General features: G+C 34.4%; 1 protein-coding gene across 2 annotated transcripts; it reads left to right on the top strand.

Annotated features, from left to right (window-relative positions):
• The first annotated feature begins 1,199 nt into the window (after positions 1-1,199).
• LOC128559566 (fucolectin-6-like) lies at positions 1,200-17,134 on the top strand. Of its 2 annotated transcripts, none has more exons than XM_053551652.1 (5): positions 1,200-1,356; positions 9,457-9,594; positions 11,259-11,474; positions 14,891-15,085; positions 17,015-17,134. In XM_053551652.1, the coding sequence occupies exons 2-5, from the start codon at positions 9,540-9,542 to the stop codon at positions 17,020-17,022; spliced, it is 474 nt and encodes a 157-aa protein (XP_053407627.1). In that variant the 5' UTR covers positions 1,200-1,356; positions 9,457-9,539; the 3' UTR covers positions 17,023-17,134. The 2 variants fall into 2 exon arrangements, with proteins under 2 accessions (XP_053407627.1, XP_053407628.1); XM_053551653.1 differs by having other exon boundaries at positions 1,287-1,356; positions 9,445-9,594.
• The last annotated feature ends 424 nt before the right edge of the window (positions 17,135-17,558 follow it).

Genomic DNA, 17,558 nt, shown 5'->3' with positions numbered 1-17,558 from the left:
GTCATTGGCGATGGTGTCAGCGGCTAGAGTCGTCGATGTTGGCGGTTGGCGTTGGCGTGAACTTCGGCGGTCGTCATCGGCGAAGGTGTCGGCGGCTAGAGTCGTCGATGTCGGCGGTTGGCGTTGGCGTGAATGTTGGCGGTCGTCATTGGCGATGGTGTCAGCGGCTAGAGTCGTCGATGTCGGCGGTTGGCGTTGGCGTGAACATCGGCGGTCGTCATCGGCGAAGGTGTCGGCGGCTAGAGTCGTCGATGTCGGCGATTGGCGTTGGCGTAAATATAACGTTAACCTTTTGTGGTTCGCAATATTTTTTTCAAACCGGTATCCTTGTTATCATTAAACATCGTGTAAAGATATTCTTAGTGACGGAAATGTACTTTTTGTAAAAGGCCAGGTAACTGAAAGGTAACGTCACTGGGCTCAGGTTTGCGATTGTTTGATGTATTTGTCCTATTTATTATCAAACCGATTAATTTTATAAATCTTGGAAAGAAACTGACATCTTTCTGGGTAGAATCATGTGCCCAGAAGGTCAAGGTCGCTCGGTTCAGATATCGAAATAGTGTTGGATAAAGTTCTATATTATCGTTAATATTTAACTGCCTTTTCTTTCCTACTGCTTTAAGTTATAATTCAACGTCAGTAAAAGGAAGACAACTGTTAGTCTAGGGACAGCTGAGCGCCGCTATGGTTTTCACTTACTAGTCACATCATATCAAATACATGCCATATGGTTCCATTAGCTCTTTTGCGTAGCGCTCAGAGTTATAAGGAAAACTGACGTCATTTCTCTCAAATACGATGTTGATGTTTTAAAACTAGTTTCGCAATCGAGCTTTAAACATTTAGTATAAACTAATTATGAAAACTTCCACATCCAAGATCACTTCTACCGCTCTCATCTCCACCATTAAGTTGTTTTTAAATCCCTCTTTATATTTTCTGGTCTCTTTTCTCTTTCCATTTTTTTCTATTTGATCTTATTTAGTAGGTTATTACACCTAAAACTTACGTTATTCAAATTTGAGTCAAATATTTCATAACTTCGCCTATTCACGCCGACATCCCAAAGCCCCGCTCCCATTACTTGTGTTTTAGTATTCCCAAGCCCCAGCCCCTCACTTATAGGCAGCACGTACGCATAATTTTTATAATTTACTACGTTCTTGTATTTTATTCACCGTTGTGTCGTGTTCATTTTCTATTCAGTCGAGCGCCGCTATGTTCAGAATAACTCTTGTATGTAAATATATACTGGCCAAATTGTAACATCTCTCATTGTGAAGCAGGAAAGCGACTTGATTGCACCAAAAGTCGGAATCTGATTCAACATTGCATTGGCTGGATATTGTAATTGTAAGTACCGTGCTATTTTTTATTTGCTAGGTGTTAGCTTACTGCGACAAAATTTGTAGATCTATATAATGTTATTTTACTTTTTGGGTTCAGATGAGAATATCAGGCCCGTTGGTAGCTGAATCCGCGGTAACATAGCTTGATAGTTAATGTTTAAACACATACCCTGAGTGCCGAATATTCCCATCTGCAACCACAACCAGTGACAGATCTTTCAACAATTGTGTTCGACAAATAATAGTGAACTACTAGTATTATGAAACGAATGTTTGTATATCATTGTTTACTTACCGTAGAGTAGGGGATTTTTATCCGTAAATTAACAAATGATCAAGGCCTTCGGGTGGTTTGTCGTCTAATTTATCACGGTTCAGAGTTCATTCTTACATGTTCATAACAATTATGATGGGCTTCATTTATTCGAGTAGTAATGAGGCAATTTGACGGCATAACTGAAGTCATACCGCTCTCTTACCTGTCCGTGCGTTTATCGCAAAATATACAGAGCTCGAACTTCTTCTTTGTTTAACTGGCAAGCTAAACGGGCTATGTTAGAATACGAAATACACAACGATACCTCATTTTATATTATGACCTACGCCGTTACGTTATATATTTTTCGTAAAATGAAGTTTTATGAATCGGGAAACATTCTAAAAGGGTGGCTAACACAGGGGACATTTCAGTATCATACACACGAAGTAATCCCTCGATTCAGGTGACGTTTATACTTATAATATTCTTATTACCTGACTGACTGAATGATTAAAAGCGTCGAGGACATATAACTCAATAATTACCTCAAACACTTCACTCAATTTTTTTTCACGGACCTTTTTATATGATTGAAATCCGTTACCGATACTTTCAGAAATTATTTTGATATTTCGAACTTTTCTGAAAAGTTTTTTGCAATAGCCTAAGCCTCCTGGAAATAAAAAGCATATCGAGAAAACAAATACTTTTTTGCGATAATGTTTTCAGAAAAAATGCACAACTTTGCTGGAAAGTTTAAAATATCGTGATAATTACCGAGCATCTCGTTACAGTTCCAAGCATTTACGTGAAATTTTGCGCTAAAACATTTTTCAGGAAATAAATAAAAATATCTAGAAACTATTATTTATTGCTGAAATGTTTTCAGAAAAAAATGAACACATTTCCTGGAAAATTTACAAATTGTCGTGATAGCTACCTAGCTATCTCGTGGCAGAAATATGCCACCATAACTGAGATTGCTAGAAAATCTCTTCTTTTAGCATGTTGATTGACATGTTTAAACATAACCGCATAAAAAATGTTTCAGCTAATATATCGTTGTCGTTAAAATGTACCGCAAAATATTATTGTTTCATAGTAGATATTATTTATGTTATATAATAATCAAGTATTGCGTCTAGGAATATTCACTGAATATAAATAAATAAATAAATCTTTTATTCCACCATAACATGAGAAGCATACAATTCACACCATATTAGAGAAATTATAAGAACATATAATACATAGAGAAACACATCTATTGAACACAAAACTTGAGAAATGATAACGTGTAAACGCAATTTATATGGAGATAAATGGAAATTTATAGGCGCTAATATCGAATGTCCATGAGCTTGTTCATGATATTATTTTACACAAACATGTTATAATAAAGATAAATATCGTATATATATTGCATTGATGAATTGCTCCACAAAAAGTTCATACAACGTGTTGGTAAATTTATATATGATTGTATATCCGATGATGACTAACCAACTTGTCTAAAAAAACAAGTAGTTTGTCAAGCTGTAGAAAAGTAATAATATCAAAACATTATCAGTATAGCTTATATTTGGTTTCGATAAGGTTCAATATTGAAGCACCTTCATTGTATTCATCATATGGAAAGATGTTCTGATAATTGATGTATTCATTATTCATATGTCTATTGTGGAAAACAATACTTCTTTTATTTTCTTGCCTATCAATTGTATATAAGCTTTTCCTGGGTTATTTACTCAATTGAAAACATTTGTACTTTATGTCGCTAAGAATCCTTCATTTTGTTCTGAGATACACTCAGTTCCAAAAGAAAGTGTGCACTTAGTTTTCTGTTATTTTTTCTCGGTTATTGTCATGAAAACTTATAATGTTTGGTACCAAAATTTAAATCAGTTCGTAAACAAATTGGTGTGCATTTTAGATTTTGAGTTATACCTGAGAGTTAGTGTATGAAAAAATGAAACAAAAACGTCGGGGAATTTTTTTAAATATTTAAACTTAAAAAGTGCACACTTTCTTTTGGAACTGAGTATATGACTGCTTAAAACGATACTTTAACAGTTAATTGTGCTTGTATATAAATTTTTAATACACAGTCAACTATTCATGATCATGCCGTGAATTCCCAGTCAAAATTACCACTTTAGATTTTCGCAGTAGAGAACTGTGGCAAGTCTATATCTGCATGTAGTTTTCGTGTGGCTATCGGTGTGTAACATTAACGTATTCGCATTGACCGTTAATTATAGACTAAGGGCTATATTCATAGACAATACTCCAACACCACTCATTGAGTACACTCAAATAAATTGCCTAACGGTCACGTCTTTACTCAGGAAAGATTCCATTTTTACTCATAAAGGTGAGTGACAGTCGAGTCAACTCCCAAGAGTGAGTGACTGTTGAGGGAGGTCCTGGGGACCCTTGAGTGTTTCTCGAGGTCTCATAATGTAAGTTTAGATGATAAATTTACAGTATTTAATTAATTTGAAGGTAAGATAATGGTGTCATGTTAAAGCGGAAGGTCATATTTGTGCAAGGTATTTTGGAAAAATTTATTATGTTCTTTTTTAATATATGTTGTTGAGGACGAGGAAAACGCAAACAGACCCAACAAATTAAAAGACCGTTTAATTAATAAAAACAGTTAAAATAGATATAGGAAATCAAATATACATCTACGAAACCTAGCCTAACGGGGTTTATCAGTCACTCCCAGAAACACACGTCGTAGTAACAAATATTTACATTTCACAAACCTAGATATCGGTTAATTCATACTGAAAAATATAAACAATCCGTCAAATTAAATGTCATGAAGAACCTATCATTATTAAATCTCATTGTTTAAATGACAACATAAACATTTATTTTATAAAAAGATAAGAGCCGCGCCATGAGAAAACCAACATAGTGCGTTTGCAGTCTGGTCAAGATCCATGCTGTTCACTTTCAAAGCCTATTGCAATTAGAGAAACTATTAGCGAAGAGTATGGATCATGACCAGACTGCGCCGATACGCAGGTTGGTCTGGACCCATGCTGGTCGCAAACGCACTATGTTGGTTTTCTCATGGTGCGGCTCAGTTATGTGTTTAGTAATTGAAATTAAAAAAAAAAAATACGCGGGCTGGCATTCAGAAAACACCAACAATTAATGGCAGAGTTAAAAATTCAGTTGTTTAAATTAATTTCAATTTCAGCGAAAATTAAACTCCATATTTCTAAGTATAAATTAAATTCTACTAATGCGGATGAGTAGACTGGCTGGCTGACGGACGAACGGACGGAAGGACGTATTATAAAACAAATAGACGAACGGACGGACAGATTGACTTACAGACGACAATAAGATGACAACTTCCAACAACAAAAATAATGATCAGCACTTTTGCATATCTTTGATTTCATTGTCATATAAACCGTTATAATCCTCTAAATCCATTGTGTACAATAAAACCATTACTCGAGCTGTCCTTCGAAAGTTAAGATTGAGTGGAATTTATGAATATGACTTTCGAACTCCACTCACACTCTCGCAAGGTCTACTCGAGGTCCACTTGAGTGATACTTACCCAAGTTTGAGTCAAGTGTGAGTTTGAGTAACGACTATGAATATAGCCCTATAGCATTTATTTTTATTCATCGGTATTTAACAAGTTAGAGAGTTAAAGACCCACCAATACCTAGTGGTCTACTTTTTCCTCCCACATGAACTTTGTGCAAATAATTCTGGTAATACTGGTATCATACAACTATTCTACAAGATGACAGGTGGACAAGCTCAGTCCGGTTTTCATAACTTCATCTGCAAACTTACTCAGTCATTCTCTTCTCAGTATAGTTTTATAAAAAAAATAGAATAATAACTATCTTACACTGTATATAGAAACAAAGTGTGATCTAAACTCACCTTAATACATGAAGTGCGTGCATACTACTACATTAATTGAATAATATATTTAGTAATAAATTGTCTTAGCCTCATATCTGTTACTGTCAAACTGTAATTAGACACTTGTCATTTCTCATTTCTCCTTACAAAAATGTATAATTACAATTATGGAACAATCTGACTGAAGTACTTGATCTTCTAAACGAAGATCCGAGAATGACCCATTCTTAATCGTCTTCTGTATATTTTTGATTTCCAGAATTGCTATTTTTATTTTCGCAATTCTATTTTTTTTATTTTAACCAATCAGCCGACTTGTTTGAATGTCAAAGATTAAGAAAAATGTGTAGGCTGTCAGGGACTCGAATCCGGGACCAGTCTCTTACAGAGCAAGTGCTCTACCGACAGAGCTAACGCTTTGCCGACAGAGCTAATTGGCTGACACTTTACGTCATAAAAAATGTAACTATCAAAAACCCAGTCAAAATATAGATTTTTTATTCTCACAAAATGTTGTAAGTAAGTAAAAATGTGTAGGCTGTCAGGGACTCGAATCCGGGACCAGTCGCTTACACATTTTTATTCTTACAAAATGTTGTAAGTAAGCCTTCTGCCTGGCTAACGGAATGGTCGTCAGAACGAGGCTATCAATAGCACGTCTTCAGATCCTAAGTATAGCGTAACAGGAGATGTACTTTAGTCAGACAGCATTATGGAAATACAAAAGGTTACAGTTAGTGGTGTGTCTTTAAGGTAACTTGACAATAGCCACTACTGACTTTGACATTTTAAAGGGATAAGTACAAATATATATAACTCTCAAAGTTAGAATTGAAGCTCAAACAAGAGATGGCACTATTAGTGGCAAACGCCCCCAGAGGTTTGTCCAAGAATGCTACAGTTCGATGCGCAAAATATGCCAGAATAGTTAAGGTATGACTAATTTTCCGACAAGAGAAAAAATTTCTCCGAAGGTAACCTTGACCTTAGAGCAAGGGTCTGGGTCTTGAACATGACACACTAACTCATCATAGGGAAAATTGTGACAAATAATGTTTGATGATGACAGAGTTATTGACTGGACAAGAAACATAAATTTTAGCTTTTTAATCTAAGTTTGACTTTGACTTTGAAACTAGAGATTTTGGACTTGCGTCTGACACGTCATTTTAATATAGGGAACGTTTATGCCATGTAATTTTAAAATGTCTTCATCGACGGAATAGGTATGGAACTGGCAAGAAACACTTCATGCAAACCGTTAACCTCTAAATGTGACATCGATCGTGGAGCTAGTAGTCTGGTTGTTATGCACGACACGTTTTCTCGTTTTCGCGGAATATTTCTGCTAATTAATTTCGAAATTTCTTGATTAATGACAGAGTTACGAACCGGGTATGAAACAGACCCTTTTAACCTTTCAACTGACCTCTAAGTATAAGCTTGATCTTGGAGCTAGGGGTCTTGCGTGTAATCATTTTGTGGGGTCGAATCTACGTGAGTTTTTTTTTCATGTTTATTCTTTGTGTGTGTTTGTTTGTGTGTGTGTGTGTGTGTGTGTGTGTGTGTGTGTGTGTGTGTTTTTCTTTTCGTTTTCATTTTAATTCCCATATTTTTGTTTCTTTCTTTGATGGTTTGTATTTGTATGGTTGCCTTTATATAAAACAACAGTATGTTTATTATTTGCATGGCTTAAATGCATGCATTAAGTCAATATCATCTTTGATATAATGGTAAACTTTTCTAATCTGCCATGTCGGCTTTTGATACTTCTCTGTTGTGTTGTCACATAGTTCATGAAGGAATCTGAATGTTTAGTAATACGAGAAAAAAATAATGTCGATGGTGAGTTTCAAACCCACACGGTAAAAGATCTGTTTAACATGGACTGTATGCCTTACCACTGAGCTAATTGCAATTGGTACAACATCTTAGAATATTTAGATTGTAACATGATTAATGACAGAGTTACGAATCGGATATGAAACAGACCCTTTTAACCTTTCACTTGATTTCTAAGTGTAAACTTGATCTTGGAGCTAGGGGTCTGGGTCTTACGCGTAACACATTGTCTCCTTATGGTAAACACTTATGCCAAGTTGTTTCAAAACCCCCTCATGGATAACAGAGTTATATATCGGACACGTAAAGATCTATTATGATATGACTTCTAAATATGACACTGACCTTGGAGCAAGGGATCTGGGTCTTGCGCGTGACACATTGTCTGATTATAGTTACCATTTACGCCAAGATATTTCTAAATCCCTCCATGGATAGCAGAAATATGGATCGGACACAAAAATAACCCTGTTAACACCTTGACCTTGGAGCTAGGGTTCTCATTTTCAAGTGATAAACATTTATGCTAAGTACTTTTAAAACCTCTTGATGAATGGCAAGGTTACGATCCGGACACAAAACAGACTGTTTGACTTCTAAGTGTGACCTTGACCTTGTAGAAAGGGGTCTGAGTGTTACACATTAAACGTCGTCTCATTAAGATAAATATATTTATGCCAAACTATTTCAAAATTTCCTTCATGGATGACAGAATTACAGCCCGGACAAGAATTTATAAAGTTACGGTCGGCATTAAAATCAAAGAACATACTGTAGTGTTTACAAATAAAAAGTTATTTGCTGAAACATATTTAAATGATGTAAGGATGTTATCATTAAATAAAATCCTAAAATTATTTTTTTTCTTGAAATAGATTTATATATACTTAATCACTTAATAACAACATAATATATTAGGCCCTAAAAAAATCTGAAAAATCCCTCAGAAGCAACGAGGACAAAACAAATAGTAAATATTGCAGACCCAATTTGACTTATAGTTGGTTTAATTTGTACGCTAGTCAGCAGTTACATGTATTTAGATAATTTACAACCATGCTTTGCACGAATGAATTTGCAACCATGCTTTGCACGGAATGTCATGGATCAGAGGGATAGACTGGCTATATTCATCACTAAAACCCGGCAAACTGTATGAAATCTTAAGTGGTAGGATATTCATGGCATGTATTTGTTAAAAAATAGATGTATGTATATTTCTTATTTTTATGAAAAATACGTAATAGATGTTTGTTGTTACACATGTTGTAATCGCTAAAACGAGGAAATAAGGAGTATATATATATAAAAAAATCATTGTACTATTCATAAACAAACTTATTACCGGACGCCTAGAAAACTATATTAGATGATAAGCTAGGGCCTGGAAGACTAGCAACTAGACTGATAATAAAAAAGTTGTCACACAGTTTTGATTTTTTTTCTTTTATTTCACGTGATATTTGACAAATACAAGTCTATTTTAGAGATGTTCTCGGAGAACGGATTGTAATATTATGGTATTGGATAATAGACTGGCTATACTCAAATTTTTAGAAATAAAAATGAAAAACAATATATATATGAGCCATGCCATGAGAAACCAACATAGTGCATTTGCGACCAGCATGAATCCAGACCAGCCTGTGCACCCGCGCTGTCTGACCAGGATCTTTAATGTTCGCTTTCAAAGTCTGTTTCGCAATTAGAGAAACCGTTAACGAACAGCATGGATCATGCTGACTAGACTGTGCGGATGCGCAGGCTGGTCTGGATCCATGCTGGTCGCAAATTCACTATGTTGGTTTTCTATTGTTGCGGCTCAATTATCATAGTCTAGGAGCTAGCCTAGGCGCCCGGTTACCGAAGAATGCCGATTGCGAGGACTAGTTTTATAAATTGCCGGTTCATAGTTTGTGCTTTTGGCCGTTAGGGTTCAACATTACATATCTCTAGGCTCAAGTCAAACCTAAGAAAAATATTTCAAATATCTTGACTTTCTTTTTTACTATTGACCTGCAAGCCATACTATACTACTGTAAATTGGCTAGCTCTTCAGTAAGTGTACCTTTTTAGGATTTTCAGTTGTTTTTTCAGTTTATTACCCTCATACAACTTAGAAACAGCAACACGTAGGCGGATTAATTTTGTCACCATTGTGAGAGACCAGAGAAGATAGAATGGTTGTATCCACAGTTCTATTGGTCATTATTGGTGTGACTACAACATGTGCAAGTAATATTTTTGTGTTATTTATACTGTGTAAGAAATAGACTGGTCCCTTGCAATCATTTTGATGGGAACTCTTACAGGACAGGGAACCAGATTATTCGGACTCTCACTGAAACGAAACTTGAAAATTATAAAAAAGACATTGAACACATGAGCAAATATGTTCTTTCAATATGTCATTTACAGCGACGGCTCTTGTTTGGGTCTTCTTTGAAGTCAGTTTTATGGCAAGCATTGTATTTTCCTGTGAAAAATTTTGCAAGACAATTCTTTCGACATTTTACAATTGTTTGACTACTGTAAATTGAGAAAATATTCGCGCGACAACAGACAGTTTCGCGAAGTTATGATTTCGTGATTAGACGTCTGTTTAAATGACCAGAAATTGCCGGTGATTTCCGTAAATTTCCGGTGACCCAACATTTCGCGACATTGTAAAGTCAAATTAAACCATCAGCAATGTTTTGTTATCTATAATCAAATTTTCTAGGAGTTTGTTTTACAGCATTTACTGAATTAATCGGTTCCCTTTATTGTATTAATTGAATTAATTATTTAATTTCGGATTGACATTCCGGATATGCCGGAACGGCCGACTACGGAAAATGACATATTGAAAGCAAATGCTCTCGATTTTCTTGAATTTTCGAGTGAAATGTGTTCGCGAAAATTAAATCATCACGAATATCTATTAATTTATGTTATCTTGAAGGTGTATTACAGTCCGTCAATAAATAAGTCAACATAGAATTTATACAATGGCAGATTTGCAATAAATACCAGTCAATGTCATGTTTTTGTGGTAAATCCAAAACTTATCTAGATATCTGAAAGACTAGAATGTTCCTATTACAGAGTTGCGTAAAATGATATTTAATATGAATGGAATTTCGCTTCTTTTAATACAAATGAATTCGAGGACTGACTGGTACATATGGGAATATTAGACCCATCGATTTTCCGCAAGAGTGAAAATGTTTCATACAGCGTAAAGAAGGATTATCTAAATTTATAGAAAAAGTATCATAGATATTTTAGCTTTGCAATCCTAGTTTCAGTACCATATTGAAATTAAGTTTTTCAAACTTTAAAGTACGATTTTCGGGTTGGCTCGATATTTATTTTTCAATCTCTGAACAGGCTGTAAATTTGATATCAGGTGAAAACTCAGCTTTTTGTAAATAACTGTGTTTGCACAATCATTTATTATCAACACTGTCTTAAATTTCAAACTATGCCAGATCGAATACACGAAACCACGCGTTTTCATCATCGTGGTTTCGTGACTTCGACTAACACCATCGTTATCGGAGTTTTTACCATCGTGATTTCGACTTTCATCATCGTCTTTTGGTGATTTTGGGGTATGTGGTTCAGAAATATAAACATCGATGATGGTTCAGACGGAACACAATAGTTATTTGATTTCAGACAAAACTACCTAAAACAGCAAACTCCTATTTGATCGTATTTTTGTAAAGTAATTATTCCGTTATCATATTGATGTGTTTGTTAAGAATACCCTTATAAAGGCATTTTCATTAATCCACCAATTAACAAAGCGATTAATGGTGTCTCATTTTATCTTTTATCTTACAAGCACTGTAAATGAGTCTTTTGGTGTCTTCTTGGTAGTTTTCCTTTCACATTTAATTTACCGATTTCAGCTCTACAAAATGTTGCACAAGGGAAGTCGGCGTATATGTCCAGTAATTATTACAAATGGCCAGCTTCGAAAGCTGTGGACGGAAACACTAATAACAACATGAATGGCGACTCATGCTTCCATACTAACACAGCCGCAACTAACTGGTGGTACGTCGACTTGGGACAAAACTACCAAGTTAGCCTAATAGAAGTGTTTAACAGAAAAGATTGTTGTGGTAATCAATAGTTGTTTTGTTTTGTTTTGTTTGTTTTTTTGTGGGGGGGGGGGGGGAGGGGTAAACGATGCAGTTCGTTTGTTTAGATTATACTAAGTTATTTTTGGTCATTCGCGAAACAAGTTTAACAAACTTACAATAACCACTCTCTTATGGAATCCTTACGCAAAGAACGGGTATGAGAGGAGAGGTCAATTGCTCTTTAAACTCTGAGAGCCAAGCAGTGAAACTACAGGTACCATTTTTGTATTTGGTACGACGCGGCAAAGGGTCGAACCCATGACATACCGCATTCAAAAGGGGATGATGTAACGCTAGACTACCGAGGCGGTCCGTAAAATTAGTTTTAATATACACTTAACAAAAAGGTTTATTGCTATGATTTTCTACGAAAATGTTTGCATTTGTAAATACAACTTTCTAAGAAAACATCCAAATTTGTTTAAAGCATTAGTTTTAGCAAAATGTTTAAACAATACTTTTGCGCATATCTGGATCAAAATGTAAATAGAGGATATTACATGAGTGTCTTTTCATATTGAATTAATTTAACGAGTTGAATAAAATTATAAAATGCGAGGCTCTGCCGAGCATTTTATCAATTTTATTCAACGAGTTTAATAAATTCAATATGGAAAGTCAGAAATGTAATATTCTTTTTATCACATGTTACCCTTTCTTGTCGAAACATCAAAAAATCGAACTTCTTTTATTATATAAACAAGACAATTTGACCGACGTCGTCTTAAGGAGGTAGGTTACCTTAATATTTGTATGTGCGCATGTCCAACCGGAAGCTAACATGACGATTTACGACGACGTTTACGACATACTAAATGTGTTTGTATATCCATTTTTCTGAAAATAAATCATGAACCTGTCTCCGATCTGATGTTTTATGGTTTAATAATGCAGGAATAATGAATAAATTGCCGCAGAAACGCTTCAAAACAATGTTGCCTTTAAATGACGTCATTGACGTCATGACGTTACGTGTCAGTTACCGCGCAAAATCAATAGCTTTTATTTTGAAAGTACGTAATTCTGTTCATTTTCTTTATTTGAACTATTTTCAAACAGCCATTATTTGCTGAAATATTTTTATGAGTCTTTTGCTCTGAATATTAATCAATATTTTGCTTCTTTTATGTAGTTATATTGAAATGTTATGCGCAATGAAAGAAAATCGATGATGGTAACCAATGTTATTTGGAATATAGTTGGGTGAAAGGTTACTTGTTACGGCCATTTTCAAAACAAAGGCTGGCAGTTTGATCTGTAATACCTATTTTTCAGTTTCCGTTGATAATTTGTTACAGTGAAACACCGCTCGCTCGAGGTCGCAAGGGGATGAGCAAAATGCTCGAGTTATCCATGGTTTCGAGCGACCCAAACATTGACCAACATACGAAGAAAATTGAAGTTTGTTTTACCAATTGTCATTGAGACCATTTGCAGAGGAAACGGTGATGCATAATCATAACACACTCGTGACGTTTTCACAAAAACATATTGCAAACGTTATTTATGATAGATCGTAAATGGCACATGTGAAGAAACAGCTAAGACATTTTATTTTCATGTTGTTTTTATTTTTGTAATTTATTTTAAATACTGAAATCGAATTTGCAATTTTCTTCTCCAAATTAAGATCTCATAATTATTGTCTCAATTTTATGAAAAGGCTACCTTATTTCCTTTATTTGCGTGCAAACAACTGTTGATTAAAATATTAAGACCTCATAATTATCTCCTCGATCCCGCGGAAAAAAGTAATAATTAATAACAATTTTGATCAGTAAAAAGTTTCTTCCACCTTTCGTCAGTAATTGATCTCATTATCAGGTCAAATATACCGACAAACATACATTTAAGATAGTCCGGGAGAGATCATGTTTGTATACAAATCCGGTGTATTTTCTATTTTTAGAACTGATAAGACAGTGATCGGGTGGGCAGAAGCCGATCGTCCATGTTTTTTTGTAAACAGTGATGTTTTTCTAACGGTCTAAACTTTTTTAAAACACAAATTACATAAATAATTTTTTGATCAATGGAAAGGTTATAAAACAAGCAATTTATTGATTATTTTTAATTGTTATTTCGAAATAAAATGGATTAATTATGAACGCTTAACTTACACTGTTTTTCTAAAGGTTGTGAAAATCACTACGCCGCTTTTAAAATTATATGTCATTTAAAACGGTTATTATTTGAAAAAAGATATTTGGATACTTATATACTAAAATTAAGCTCTAAAATTGTTAAAATTTCAGTAGAAATGTGTGGTTTCTTGAATTGAATTGATGTTACCATAGAAACGAAGCCCGTGACCTATATATCTAAATGTAAAATTCAAAAGCGTTGACACTGGTCTATCTAAGGAACACAGATTTGGCTTTTTATTTTCATTTCAACAGTATCTATGAGAATAATAGCAGCATGCTGAACGATTTTTCCATGAAAAATGCTAAACGAAGGGTACTGCTGTAAGTTTGTTTGAATAAATGCAGAAAACACGAAAATATAACTTACGTTAGAAATAATATGTTTTAAAGCTGCATTAACAAAAAAGATAATTTTATTCAATATTTTTTATAAGAAATTACGACAAAAAGCAAAATATAAGCTATTTTAAACATTTCTGTTGCCATGGTTACTTTAAACTTTAAGAAAAATAGGGTACCATGTAAAGTGCTTGGTGTTTTGCTAATAATATTACCCAAATATTCCATGTTGGTGATTAAGAGAATGGCACTGAAGCCGTCGAAACCCCCGTTTTTATAAATAGTTATTTAAAAAATGAGAGAAAATGCGTTACCATGGAAACACGAGCCCCGCGACATATACATTTTAAGCTTATATTAGAAAGCTAACGCGCATACTAGAAAAAATATTAATGATACAGACTTCTACGGATAACAATGAAACTTAAATACACTGAAAAGTGTTAAATATCCTTATTTTCCTTCTTCTTTCAATATAAAATACCTTTGAAGGGTCATGTACTTCAAACCTGGATAAACATTGTACTCGAAGGGACAGAGATAAACGAAATTGAGATTGTAGCAGTTAAAACATCAAATTACACGAAATACAAAAGATTGTTGCGGTTCTACTAATTTGAATTTACCCTGGTAACAAGGTAACCTACCTCCTTAATATAAATGACGTCGACTTCAAAGCTTTATTACACTAGTGTATTATCATTTTTATTTAATGGCTTTATTACACTCCCGCGACGTCAAACATGTGATAAATTAAGACTATTTGTTTCAAGACTACTTTTCTTTTAACAGCAGTTCACACAACTTTTTTTCAGATACTTTTTTCAACCTCTGAAGAAAATTGTTATAAAACTTATTTTACCATACTTCCGATTTCCCACTAACTATATTCCTGTCATTAAATTTTAGCTGATCGAAGCAAAAATATTGCAGCACTGGTCGGTACTTCTTTGAATAACCTGGAACAAGTGAAGTATTGGGCTGACCCGCTTTGGGACTACGAGTCGGTAGTTTTCCACCCGTTGGCTAAAACAGTCCGATATGTTAAATTTGTACAGACTGCAAACACATATTTCCACCTCTGTGAAGTTAAAGTATATGCACGTTAGTATTGGTGATTGATCGATTCTTATAAATTTAAATTTTCTCAGTAATTTTTCCAATTTTTGTATAGGCTATAGCTCATTCATTGACCTTCAAATGAAATTAAATTTTGCAGTAACTGAGAACAGTAGCAGTTACTTTATTCATTAGAAGATTTATAAATCATAATTGATCTATATACCATATAATAGTGTAGGTTAAAGACCCATCACAACCTAGTGACCTACATTTTCCTATCACATGAATTTCGAACAAATCAGTCTGACAATACTGGTACAATACACCTATGCTACAAGATGACAGATGGACAATTTAGGCCCTCCCTGAATTAATGTGTTTTCGCAACTTCATCTAAAAAAATATTCAGTCAATCTCTTTTCAGTATAGTTTAAAAAAAACATAGTATAATAACTATCTTATACTGTAAAAACAAAGTGTGTTTTAAGCTCACATTGACACACAAAGTACTATGCACACTACTATATTAATTCAATAATATATTTAGACATTAAACACATCGTCTTGGCCTTGTTTATGTCACTGTCAGTTTGTAACTAAATACTTGTTATTTCTCAATTTTTTCATGCAAAGCATGTATAACTACCATCATGGAAATACAGTTATTTTGTTGCGCGTCTTTAACCATTAGCAACCGTATATTGTTTGATAAATAAACTACTGATTACTAATAAGCTTTGATAATGCGGCAGTTGAGTCCAATTAGTCCAGGGGTGTTCAGTGATAACCCGTGATCCATTGTAAAGCTAATATTGGATTTACCTGTATCGGAAAATAAACAGTGTCGATTGTATTTAGGTCAACTGCCACGTTATCGAAGTTTATTAGTACTACTGCGTAACCTTGCATAATAAACCAAAACGTGAATCAACAATTGAATGATTATAATATGTCATGCACGGCTAACATAATTATATCAGCTTTCTTCTTGAAAGGCTGACGAAAAACCAACTTCTTTTCCCTCATATTTACAACATCGTAGTAGACCGAGTCATTATGATAACAAGTATTTCAACTATCAAAATTCCAAGTATTTACACTGAGCAACTCAACGATATTTAAAACTTACTCCAGAAAGTTCATCTTTGATTCTCGCAAATAAAATCTTGTAAATGTGGAGGATGGGATTAGATTCTTTTAGATTCGACAATAGCATACCTAGTGCTTTTTTGCATGTAAACAAGAGATGAAATACCCACTTTGGCAGCACTGTCATGAATATGCTGTTTTTTACAATTGATTTGTGACGTTGGCTTACTAAAGACGCCCCAGATTTGGAAAAAGTAGCTTTCTTTGATCCATGCTTTTAGTCAACAGTGTCTCAATCATAGGATTAAGACTTGGAACATTAAGGAAAGAATCAGTTTCATCATTTAAAGGAAAACACTCCTTTGTAGTTTCCTGAAAAGCAGACAATTTTTCAGGAGTTTTGTGTGTAAAACTGAATCGACAAATTCTTTTTGACAAGTCTCTAAAGAAATCCCGTCCTTTTTTACAGATTTCGGTTTGGTATCTTCCCCAAATAATTCCATCAACATAGACTTGTTAGCACTTGATAAGTGACTACTATCAATATCCGACAAATCAGAATCGCCCGAGTCTGAATCTGCACGTGATAAAAGGTCTTCTTTTTCTAAAAGGTCTCAAGTATTAGTGATGAAATGAAATTGCTTATTTCGTGTTGACATATATTAACATGTATATTTTGTGTTGCCACACACGAACATGTATATTTTGTGTCGACACACATGCTTTTTACATAGAAACCAATTAGTAATTATTCTTTTTTCGAATATGTAATTTGGGCATTGTGTAACTTTTATTGTGACTTTAACATGAATCAATGACTGAAATTGGTAGTTTGTTCAAAACGATTATAGCTATATTATCTTAGTACTCTTGTATTTTCAGGCGTGTGAATCGACTAACGGAACATACACATATACATCAGTGACCATACATGGTTATGAAAATGAAATACAGCATATGTATATGTGAACATTTTTGCTTTAAATAAAACCTTGAATACTATTACGTATCTTGTTATGACGTTGTTTTCCCATTTCTTGTGTTATTCTGGTCATTACACAAAATAAAACAGCCAGTCCGCTTAGCTAAATAGAGAGGGCGCATATCTAAGGTTCGTGGGGTCGTGAGTTCGATTCCTGGGCGAGACATGTGTTTCTCAGACATAATTTGATAAAATTGTCTGAAATCATTCATCCTCCTTCTCTGAAGCATGTGGAGAAGTTGGCATTTACTTCCTGAGAACAGGTCTGTACTGGTTCAGAATCTACTGTAAACAGCCCGCAGTTTCATGACTGAAATACTGTTAAAAAACGGTGCTTAACGTCCCCCCCCCCCCGCACACACAAACACAAAAACCAAAAAAAAAAAAAAACAAATACTAGCTCAAGGTCAAAATTTCATTTCAGTACACAACACTGTGCATATG

The sequence above is a fragment of the Mercenaria mercenaria genome, chromosome 9 (assembly GCF_021730395.1).
Source record: "Mercenaria mercenaria strain notata chromosome 9, MADL_Memer_1, whole genome shotgun sequence".
Classification (NCBI taxonomy): Eukaryota; Metazoa; Mollusca; class Bivalvia; order Venerida; family Veneridae; genus Mercenaria; species Mercenaria mercenaria.
The sequence above is the reverse complement of the archived record's forward strand: the minus strand, read 5'-3'. Positions and strand labels throughout refer to the sequence as shown.